The sequence below is a fragment of the Hyposmocoma kahamanoa genome, unplaced genomic scaffold, assembly GCF_003589595.1.
Source record: "Hyposmocoma kahamanoa isolate Upper Pololo Valley unplaced genomic scaffold, ASM358959v1 94971, whole genome shotgun sequence".
Taxonomy (NCBI): Eukaryota; Metazoa; Arthropoda; class Insecta; order Lepidoptera; family Cosmopterigidae; genus Hyposmocoma; species Hyposmocoma kahamanoa.
Window position 1 is genome coordinate 300 of NW_020654968.1, and position 12440 is coordinate 12739.

The 12440-nt window shown below is 39.4% G+C and overlaps 1 protein-coding gene across 1 annotated transcript; it reads right to left on the reverse strand.

The window, feature by feature from the left end:
* Positions 1–1090: 1090 nt before the first annotated feature.
* LOC113238108 (homeobox protein DBX1-B-like) lies at positions 1091–7948 on the reverse strand (the record flags this gene model as incomplete). The annotated part of the gene is made up of 3 exons (XM_026474829.1): positions 1091–1236; positions 4116–4187; positions 7804–7948. Coding segments are annotated over 3 exons (363 nt in total), but the record flags the coding sequence as incomplete, so codon positions are not given.
* Between the last annotated feature and the right edge of the window lie 4492 nt (positions 7949–12440).

Sequence of the window (12440 nt, forward strand, 5' to 3'; positions counted from 1 at the left end):
ACGCAATAAATGATTCGGGCCAGTCAGGGCGGTGCCACTAAGGTTTCGGCTGATGTTCTTCTTTTTCTTTTCCACCTTCCGAAAGCCGTCCTCGTCGCACTGATCAACTCGTCTCCGTGGTACTGACGACGCAGCTCCAGATACGAGTTTCTAGACTATTATGCGCCTTGACTCGAAAAAGACGCAGTTTCCGATCGGGAGAGGCAGCCAAAACCAAGCTGCAGGATGGATGGTGTTCCCGGCCTTCTAGTCGACCGAAGGTTCTATGCTTTTCGCTTCACCGAGTCCAAGGCAGCCATTTGATAATCAAACTTGTGCTTTACGCTGATTAGAGTTTGTTTTTGCTTGTTGTGTGTATTATTACATCACTCGTAACCTTTCAAAATTACGTTCCGACAATGTCCGATAGAGAACAAAGGCGGAGATTGTAAAACAGCACTATGCTGACTAACTACGTCCTTTTCATCACTCGTAATTTATTAGTACATAATACGTAATGTCAATGCATTAGTACATAACGTGTTCCTCAAAATCTATAACACCTATATACGGCCACTGCTGTGTGTGTTCAATGTGTGTGTGTTTGATGAATAAAGTCCTATTTAATTCATTGACTTACAAATAAATGGACGACGGGTCTAATACAAAAACCACGAAAAAAATGTCCCAAGTCAACCTATTTAAACGTAGTGACATGTAAAGGAATATGAAAAAGCTAAAACGTTGAATTTAAATTGTAATGTCATCGTAGTACCTACTGTCTAATTTTGCTTGCTTCGCTGTCAGAAGAAACAAACGAAGACTAAAGCGTGAATGACACTCTGTATACGATTTTAACGCCCTATAAGTTCGGACACTTTTTGGCGTGGCGTAAGTCAATGTATTTAATTAATTTAATTTTTTACATATTTAAAAGCTGTTCAGGTGAGAAGTCCTGCCTGACATTGTAAAGTATGCCAATTTTTTGGCAGCAGTTTTTGGCCATGCGCTCGTGCATTTTGCGTACCTATGAATCTTAGTGTTGACACTGATAACTCCCTACGCTCCGGCTCCATGTCTAGGTCGTAAGTTATTATTATGTACAATTTACCTGGCTATCCTTCAATCCCAGCTTCTCTGCGAGCTTCTTCCTGTCCGGTTTAGAGATGTATTTCTGAACCTGGAACCGTTTCTCGAGCCCCTTACGCTGCAGGTCGGAAAACACAGCCCGGCGCATCATGCCGCGACGGGGTTTGCCTAAAGGATAAAATTAATATTAATTCAAATTAATTTATTCTCAGACCAAGTAGTCCAGATTTGTTAGTAGCTTTTTGTTTTTTTTAATTAAAATAAGTGCGCACTTGACCTCCTTCTCACCTGACGGAAAGTGATGATGAGGTCGACGATGGACACCTAAGTGTTCGGGGAACAAGTAGCATTCCACAGGTAGAGAATTCCCCTCTCTAGCCGCTCGCCATAAAATGTGGAAGCGAAACGCCTCACGAAAATCCTGGGCATATCCATAACATAGGGCTGCAATCCCAGACCACGTATAGTCCCCCGATGGTAGAAAGGGGAGGGCGGAATCAAATTATGCAATTCCATCGCACATTCTCCGTGTTATGCCCTGTAGAATACCGATAAGCAGGCAACTTTACGGCGGTGTTCAAGGCATTGCAGCTTCGCCTGTACTAAATCCGAGTCACTTATAAGACTCATGGCGCGCTTGTTGATTGAATCCAAGGTGGCCAGTTGGTATATAGCAGAGCCAATAATAATAAGAGGCAGCAGTACTCCATATACGACCAGGCTTGTGCAACAGGACCGGTCAAACAATGTTATGAGAGTAGAAACAAGGAGACCAATTACAATACCTACATTAAATTAAATTGCATTACTATATGTCCACGTGTAACACGGTAAACCTATGGAAGACAGCCGAGTCCATTTCTTGCTATCATCCTCAGGATACCATTGATGCTCCGACGCAATCGCAATATCTGTGACTCACTTTTTATGCGCATGATTGCGTAAAAATCATCTACACACGCATCCGCAAACACGGGTAGCAAGTAGCGCTGCAAAAGCGAAGAAGCCTCAACAGAACCGTAAAGATGTCGTTGTGTGCACCTGTATAAAAATTCTGGCTAGAGCATATTGCTCTAAAACGAGTTATTTATGTCAAAAAATAGTGACAGCCATAACATTAATATGTGGAATAAAAATAAACTACTAGCTGTCATCTTCACAGTCGTCTTCATAAAGTCTCAAATTCATTTATGGGGCAACGCTTCTATAGTAAGATTTCGACTGATATTTAACATTTGCCATTTACGAGGTTTAAAACTATTGTGAGACAAAAACTTTATACGAAAGGTCGTTTATACAACTTCTGCGTACTTGGATGACAAAAATCCGTGCTAGTGACGCGTTTAGCTCTTTCAGGTATTGTCGATTTAAGATGATTGAATTAAATATTACCCCTACACTTTTCTTGCTCATTCGTCTCACAGGAATCTGCCTTACGAATGAGCGGTGGAGTTTAATCAGGATGACTATTTCAAATGTCAAATCAAAGACTATATGACTTTGACTTTAAGTTATTTTTACATTTACAGAGCACCTAGGAAACTTCTGAGCCAACATGTTACAGCTTACCGACAACGTTATGCGCTTCTTCTCAACATTTATTTATTTACTTACTCAACAACAATTCGCAATTATGTACATACAATACTTACTATTAATTTAATACTACGTATGACTTTAGCTCTTTAGCTTGGAACAGATGACATTTGTGCACAAAATTGAAATCTTTTTCCATCCTTTAGATTGAAATGAAATAGATTTAGTTGATATCCTGTTTAAAAAAATAAAAATAAAAACACGTGCATAAAAATGTACGTTTATAAAATTTAAAAAAGGATTCCGTTGTTTTTTTTTTGGTAACCTATCACAAATTCGAAAATTTTTTGTCCGAAATAACGTTTGTTCGAGTTTTCATTACACCGAAAACCGAATTATAACAAACAGCTGTTGTTTCAGGATATGTTGAATGTTTATCGCAAAGACACGATTAGGTTCGGTTAGGTTAGGTTAAGTTTGTACTGGCCGATTGGAGAAAGAGGAGGCACGGGTCCCTCACCTACCGTCTTGTTCAGGTACTCACCGGACACGCCTGTTTCGGTGACTACCTGCACAAGATCGCACGGAGAGAGGTGACCCCGGAGTGTCACGAGTGCGGCGCTGCTACAGACTCGGCGAGGCACACCTTGGAGGTGTGCCCGACCTGGAGCCAGCAGCGCCGGGATCTCGTAGAGGCGGTGGGACGAGACCTCTCACTGCCCAGCATAGTTAGAGCCATGCTGGGAAGCGAGAGGTCATGGCAGGCGATGGTCTCCTTCTGCGAGGACGTGATGTCGCAGAAGGAGACAGCCGAACGGGTCCGCGAAGACAGCGCCCTCTCGGACCCCATTCGGCGTCGACGGAGAGGACGCACGCGACGGCTCTTCGCCGACCGCCTGCGTCCCATCAGCGAGGCCAGCAGGGTGCGTGATTGGGAGACCCTGCCCCTGCATTGCACAGGCCTCCGACGCCGGTAGATGCCCCAAATGTTCCGGGGCATCTCCGTGCAGGTCGCCCCCCATGACTAAGGAGGGGGATGGTGTAGGGGTCCAGGGGGACCAGCACCACCGGATTCGCGGTAGCATCTGAAAGGGACCCCGCGGCTCCGGCGCCAGTTGCGCGCAGGAACATCGTGAGGTTTTTAGTGGGTATGCTCTTGGGGATCGACATAGTCCCCAGGGGAGAGTCCCACATATCCCCGCCGTCTCCCAGCGACGCATTTTCCTCACGGTAATAAAAAAAAGGTTAGTTTAAGTTAGGTTTAAAAGAAAAAACATTTTCCTCTCAAAATTACTTTCGAGGTTATGAAATTTCGACCAAACGTTATTTCTGGAACATGTCATTTCGGACTAGTGATGGGTAACCTTTTTTTTATTCCGTGGTGTTCACAGTAGCAGCAATTCCCTAGTTTGAGGCCAGAATATTGGATATGTTAACGGGCACATTATTAATTGACCCTTACACCATTAATTTTTTACAATTATTTCTAGAATACAGGAAAGATCTCCTACCTCTGGAACTATGGGCCCACGGAAATCCACCAGGTAGAGGAAACACCTGAGTATGCGCTTGCGCTGGTCGCACTGAAACAAAATTCGTAAATTATAACATTATAAAACTATAGAGCTCCTTGTGAAAGAGTTCGTCCAAGGAAGTACTGCCACCTTATCTATTTCTGCCGCAAAGCAGTAATGTCAGCAATACGGTGCGCGGTGCTGGTGAAATTACAGGCACGTGGGACTTGTCAAATGGGTGACGGACGCAGTGGCGTGCCCCTAAGGTCTTTGCGATTTAAAGCTCTGAGTGGCACTGTAACTGTTATGGACTGACGTGTCGCTTTTCACCAGGCGCACGACTTGTTCGTCCCGTCACTTGGTATGGTAAAAAAAAACAATATTCCGCACCAAAATCTATTGGGACCGATCCATTTGTTAGACTGTTTTTTTATTTCACTTATCAAAACACGGAAGAAATACTTATTTACTAGTTACAAGCATCGCTTAGAAAAGCCCTTCCGGCTTTATTCGCGGCAAAGGAGTGCAGGCTAATTTAATTAAAAATATAATATCGCCCTGCTATTACAATAGTGTTGTAACTCAAAATACGCGAAGTTCAAGATTATACCATTTCTCAATGTAAAATTTGTTTCTATGCAGGCCAATAAAATTGGCATTGGAATATTGTACTTAATCCAGAATGAGACAAACATTTTGTGAGCTAGTTCTGTATAAAACAGTCCATACTCAAAAATATGAAATCATTTTTTTACTTTTATTTTCAAATATTCTTCTAATAGGAGTTGTTTAGATGTCTAATAAATTTTAACCTATACCTAAATTATAATAATCTTTCACGGGAACTGAGTAATTAGTTTTTCAGCTATTCTGAAAAACTCCCTTTTTGAGTTAATACACTATTGTATTACCAGTGCTATATAATGGAGCGAAAACAACACAGAAATATCTTTTTTTATAAAAAAAAAATACCGACCTCAAAACTTCGTGGAATTACATCTATTGGCCAAGTTTTACTGAAATCGGTTACAGGAAAGTGCGCGAAACCGGATTCATCCCCTAGTTTGCCACCCTTAGAGATGGAATAGTTTCTTCAGAGGTACCCTCTTTCCAACAAAAAAAGAATCATCAAAATCGGTTCATAAATGGCGCAGTTATCGCGTAACATAAGAATCTCCTCCTTTTTTGAAGTCATTTAAAAAGACTGGTAAAATAACGCGCTATAATAACGCACACTTTCAACATAGCCCCGCACTAGGGAAACCCTGTGTCGCGGGTGCCATGGACACACACATAGACAACCACAAATTACACCCAAACTCACGAGACCGATAAATGTAGGCCATACATCTATTTCTTCCGGCCCGGGAATCTGGGACCTCTGCGTGGCAGTCTGGCATGGTAATCGTTCGGCCACAGAGGCAGGTTCCATCATGTTAAACAAAAACTAATTTAATTACAAGACAGTTACAAAAACATGCTAACTTGACATACTCATATAATTGATTGACTTATTGAAAAAGAGGTGAAATAAATAAATAAAATACATGAAATCTTGCTGTAGTAATAGACAAAACCCAAAGGCGGTTATTTTTATATCACTCTCAGTTCATGTAGTTACTTTAAACAACTTTTATTCGCACATTTAATCGACTTGGTACAAAAACGGGACCTCCCAAAAACCACAATGTTAAAAAGGCAACCTATTGTTGATTAAAAAAAGAGATATAAATAAAAAGCAAACTGGCTACAAAGGACCCTTAACAAATTGAGCAAACAGACTGACAAAACATCGTATTGTTATATTAATCCGTTACATAAATAGTCTACTTGTGGGGCTCATTTCGGCATTTGTATCAACTTGGCGTTTAACTTGTACAATATTTGTATTATTATTAAATTATAAATAACCGAGAAATATCGGAAGAATCTCGATTTTAGTGGCAGCAGAGCTCCTTGTGAAAATATCATCCAGGGAAGTAGCCAAGCAGTATTTTTTTTTATTATACCAGGCGGCGAGGACGAACAACACGCCTATCGATGACAGTTGCAATGCCACGCAGAGCTTTAAATCGCAAAGATGTTATTGGCACTACTCGTCGAGTATATAAACGAGTATATAAGAAATAGAAGCGAAATAAGGGCCATCCATCCCTGGCAACTAATCAGGCTAATGCGCCTTATATAACTTTTAAATATCAACTCTCGTTTGCGCTGAAATCACAAATTAGAAAGCTGAAATAGTGCAGCGCCAACAACGGACCTGTGTGTACGTCTCCGTATATTCCAAATATATTCTGTATTTATTGTAATAAAGATAATAATCTCTGACAATGGAGAGCTGTTACATCTGGTGTGGGAAAAACAGCAAAATATCTAATTTAAAATTTAAATTTTCGTCCATTATAGCAAATCTCAACTGAAACTGGTCGATTTGAAGTGAAACAATTGACGACTCCCGTATTTCGAATTCGGGCTGGGCAATTGGAGCGCAGTTGTCACCGTAACAACAAATTAAATGACATTTCGTCTCTATTTCTGGTTATGTATTCGATAGCACTTCCACTGCGTCCGTCACCCTGAGACAATAAGTTGACAAGTCCCATGTGCGTGTATTAACCTTTATCCTTCAAAACCGGAACGCAGTAAGGCTCACATTACTGCTTGACGGTAGAAATAGGCAAGGTGGCAGCACTTCCCTGGACAAATTCTTCCTCAAGGAGCTCTGCTGCTAGTAAATGTAATGTGCGCGTTCCAGTTTTGATGGGTAAGTATACTAGTGACATTACAGCTATATGGGACTTGTCAACATCTCTGAGTGCCACTCCAATTGTTAAAACAATAATGTATAACTTTTTATATTTAAAAAGACCAACCTCAATAGTCTGTTTATCGGAACTTGCTTTATTATTGGAATTACATCTAATTGCCATGTTTTATTGCAATCGGCAAACGGAAAGCGCGAAACCGGATTCATCCCCTAGTTTGCCACCCTTAGAGGTGGAATATGTTCTTCAAATTTGAATGGGAATCATCGAAATCGGTTCACAAATATCAGAGCAATCACGTATTATACAAAAAAACAACAGTCGAATAGAGAAACTCCTTTTTTGAGTCGGTTAAAAAAACGGACGACGTCAATGCGCATTATTTTCTATTAACCCAATAAATCAGCAAAAAATCCACGAGAACGCGAAAAAAAATCCAATAATTTTCGACCACAAAAGGTCAACGGTGGCAAAGCAAAAATGGACTATAAGCCCACTTATTACCTTTTTCCCAGTTGTGCCATTCTTTCTATTGTCAAAGCATAAAACGCAAACATCATTTTTCTATTGTGTACATTATTTTTTATTAAACTATTATGAAATTTATTGGATAAGTATTTATTTGGTAATAATTTTCTTGAATGCCTTTTTGTGTGTTTAATCCTTAGCAACGTATTTATTTTGCCGTTTATTAAAAAGCTTTTTTTTTTTATAAACGGCAAAATAAATACGCAAATGCGTTGTTTATGAAAACGCAGACAGAGATATGCTCTGAACTCTGTATTAATCTCGTCACATATGCCCGTTATTATTTTTGGAAGATTTAAAGAGACCTTTAAACTGACGACTTCTAATTATGTAAGAACAAGAACCAAAAATATAATTAAAAGAGTCTCATGCACGGTAGCGAGACTTACCAGCCAAGTATGGATGATGGCAGTGTGCCAGCAGGTGCTGTAAATGCTGATGCTGCACTGGCACTGGTCTGCTGGCGATCGGCTTCGCGATTGGCCATGGGTTACCAATCATTGGCTGACGGTATTCTGTAACAACAAGTTCAAAATTTTATTAAGTTTTTGTACTTTTGTAGTAACCTGTGGATGATGTGTCCGTCCCATCCAGTCCCTTCAGCCGCTTAGGTTATTGGGAACTGGAGAAACGCCGTTTTTCGGCGTCGGGAAGCGAGCGTGTCTTACTGCTCCATCACCAGAGGAGATTTGATAGTGTATTTTAGAGCGAACGGCTTAGCGGTTGCAACCGTTAGTTACGCAATGCGCAACGGGACATGAGTGAGTGAGCGTGTCTGCAGCTCCGGTAGCTATCTGGAAAACATCCCTATCTGGTTAACAGTACTGGAAAATAGTAAAACAGTACAGTACCGGGTACTGTGCGTGTACCCGGGGCAGATCACCCAAGGCACTAGCCTTTTGAACTGGAGGAAGTCCGTGCATAAGATCTGATATGGGGTCAGGACCTGACTGAGTAGGTCCCCGTGCGGGCTTGCTTGCACAAGATATCATCATCAACAACCCATTTATATGCACTGGGCACGGGTCTCCTTTCAGACGAGGGTTTAGGCCATAGTCCGCCACGCTGGCCCAATGCGGGTTGGGGACTTCACAAGTTTTCCTAGGGTTGTGAATCTTCTTCAACCTGCAGGTTTCATCACGATGGTTTCCTTCACCTTTTCGGTGAAGTGCTATGATCATGATAAATTTCAAATTAATTAAATTACTCACATAAATTCCGAGAAACTCAGAGGTGCGAGCCCGGATTCGAACCTACGACCTTCTGCTTGAGAGGCAGTAGGTCAAATCATTAGGCTACCACGACTTCTATATACGGGATAGAAGGGCACTATAACTTGTGCCAATACTGTATAATAATGTAAACAAAAAAGTTCTATTCCAAGGTTGCCTGGAACAAATTGCTACTTCGCAATAATTAATGTGCAATAAAGAATATTTCATTAATTCATTATTCTTCATGACAAATAACGTAAGAAGAAACGCCTCACCCTGGAAAGGATGCCAAGGTTTTTGGTTGCATTTTTGGCCATGGATTCTATGTATGTGCCGAAGCTAAAATTGGACGACAGGTCCATTCCAAGTAGCTGGAGACAGACAGTCGGCTATCGGTATGGATATATCACGAAAAGTCGGAGTCAGCTTAAAGGGACTCCGTTTTGTGGAGAATAGACACACCTGCGTTTTGGCAGCACTAAATTTGACAAGATTGGCATCGCCCCAATCTGAGACCGCCTTAAGTGTGAAATCCAAACGACTAACCATGGACTCTCGCAAGACTGGATTATCTCTCCACAGACCCTCGCATTGGTTAAGTACCTGTCTACAACTGTGCTGCCATCAGCATACGCGAAGGCACCTGGTATTAACATATCATTGATATGCAGCAGAAAGAGAGTTGCAGACAGTAGGGAACCCTGAGAAACTCTGGCATCTATCACCCGATGGTCGGAAGTGTAGCCTTCTAAGACCACCCGAATTACATCTATTTGCCAAGTTTAGTTGAAATCCCCTAGTTTGCCACCCTTACAGTTGGTATGTTTTCGTCAAATTAAAATGGGACCAATTCCGAGGTAATCTCTTTCCAACAAAAAAGAATCTCCAAAATCGGAGTTACCGCGTAATATATTTCGCTAATTGAGAACTTCCTCGTTTTTTTGAAGTCGGTTGAAAAAAACCTTGATCCATAGACACTTTTAAAGCATGTATTTTACAAATAAGGCTGTAAATAACGCTCGTTCTCTTCAAACAAGCGCGCATAAAATTCCCCAAGAAAATCAAACTGCGTCTACCTAAAAACCTTAACATTGCCCGTGTGTGGGGCTCCCCATCTTTACCCCCCTGTCAAACGCACACTTCACGTAATATATTGTACTGTTTGATACCATTAATCTCGTAGTGTTGTTTTTGACTCCATATTTAAACGGATAATTATAAAATCGATAATGGTGGTGAGTGATTCTCTTAATTTCACGGTTGAATGGTTTTTAATAAGGCAAAACATTAGATTATTTTCCATACACTACGTCTTGAAGCTATTTAGCTATACGGTCTTAATTAAAATACAAATTAGAACGTACTTTCGTATAAGTATTTTAAAATACGAAATACAAAAAACCTTCACAAAATATTTTCATCAAACACAACATACATTAAATAACACGACAGAAAAAAAAACAGCCTTCCAATTAAGAGTATTTTTTTCCCATACGATTCATTTTGCTTGGGTCGGGCGGTATGGACAATGGCTTTATTTCAGAATTTATAATGCCATTTGAAAATTGTATATATCGTATACTATACGCATTGACTTACAATTATATTATGGACGTCGGGTCCGCGCTAAAAAGTGTCCGCACTTGTAAGGCGCTAAAATCGTATACAGAGCGCTATCTCCGCTTTAGTCTTCATTTGTTCTACTGACAGCGCGATACTGCGATGACATTACAATTTAAATTTCGAATAGGTTGACTTGGGACATTTTTTTCGTGGTTTTTGTATTAGACCCGTCGTCCATTTATTTGTAAGTCAATGACTATACGTGATCTATTTAGTTCAGTTGTTAAAAAAAAATCATAGGTATATTTAAAGTACCTATTGAATAAAACGGTTTTCTTCTAATATTTCGAGTTAAGTTTGTGTTTTTTTTTCTATCGCGAAATTTTTTAGGCATCGTGTTATCTCACTGTATACTAGTCAGGGTATACACAATATATTTTTTCCAAATTTGATTTGTTTAACACCTTTACTGTTATGGGGAACCAACCAAAGCCATTTGGGGTTGCATAGATTATTTAGATATTAGATCGGTCCTGGGTTTTCTGCACGAAAGAAAAAAACCATGAAAGTGCCTTAATGCTCAGGCCATACAGAGGCGGCTGCGGAAGCATTCCGCACGCGGCAATTTTTGTAAAACGCGCTCGCACGCGTACATTACAAAAATTTCCGCGCCCGGAACGCTTCCGCGGCCGCCTCAGTGTGGCCAGAGCATAAGCCTCGATTACTATCAGAACCGCTGTCGCCAAAATCCACACATTCATGATTTCAAACACTATAAACGTTCTCTAAAAAAAGTCGACCATATTGCAGCGGTATAAGATTTAATATAGTTTGTTATAGGAAACAAAAAATCTGTTACGATAAACAGAAAAAGGAAAATTTTATGTAATAATATATATAATATAATACATACAATATAGTATAGTATAGTATAGTATAGTGTAGTGTAGTGTAGTGTAGTGTAGTGTAGTGTAGTGTAGTGTAGTGTAGTGCAGTGCTGTGCAGTGCAGTGCAGTGCAGAGCAGTGCAGTGCAGAGCAGTAATCTAATCTAATCTAATAACGCACACACTCAACATAGCCCCATTTATTAAAATGTAATAAAATAAAACGTAATAAAGACGGTGATGTGAGACACGAGTTATAGGTACGAGATTTTAGCAAACTCTAATGAAAGCAAAACAAACGCTGCAAAATAAATAACCAAGAATAGAAGTGTCCGTGATTGGCCAAGTATCGCTTAAATATTAACCAATGAAAAGGCAGAACGTGTAAGTAGCGTCATATATGATATTTTATGTAGTCCCTTTTGTTAAAATTTCATATTTGATATTATACTTCATTTTTAAATAGTTCTTATTTTTCAAATGGTTACGCCTTTGTGACTGTTGTGTAACATTTTGAGATCTTATTGAATAAAATCATTTAAATTTTAATCATTTCACAAATGTAGTGACGTTATTCTGTTCAAGAACACGGTGACGCGTTTAATGAGACTTTTTTAATTACCAAAAAGACGACATAATGTTTTTTTAAACTCATAATAAATTATAGTTGGATAAAGTAAAATTTCTAATTTAGGCATTTTCAACATATGAATTAATTTCCCAGCTGTGATTTTTGCGAGGCGTAGTCGAACGTCGTAGTATAAGTTGCCAAAATAAATATTTAATATTTTTTGTAACCAAGTATACCTAAATCTACACCTGGAGCCACTAAACAAAAATTCCTATTATAATTTTTCTAATTATAATTTTTTTAGTCCTGATTTCCAATTTTGGTGACGCGTCCACAACGTGTGTTTTGTTGTCATAATTGAAAAAAATCGAATCACATTTTGAAAAACGTGTGTACTGTGAATTTTTATTAGACAAAGAAATAAAATGATTTTTTTTTAAACTATATTATTTTACTTCCAATGTATTTTTTCACAAATCTATTAAAAAACGTCGTTTGATACACGTGCGGATTTGTCATTTTCACCTGTCTCGAGTCTCGAGACTCGTGAATAATGACTAACTTTCCGCGCTTGTATTAAAAATAACTATTGATGTATGACCCCCTGTGACTGAATCGAATGAAATATAAATAAAATAAAACCAGTATTAACAATCAAAAAACGAGTCAGTGACAACAACATCAATTTGGTTATAACATCAATAAACTCAAATTATTTCCATCCCCCATCTTGAAATTAGTACAAGAAAATAATTAAAATCACACCCTTACGGAGAAGTTTTCCATACTGACG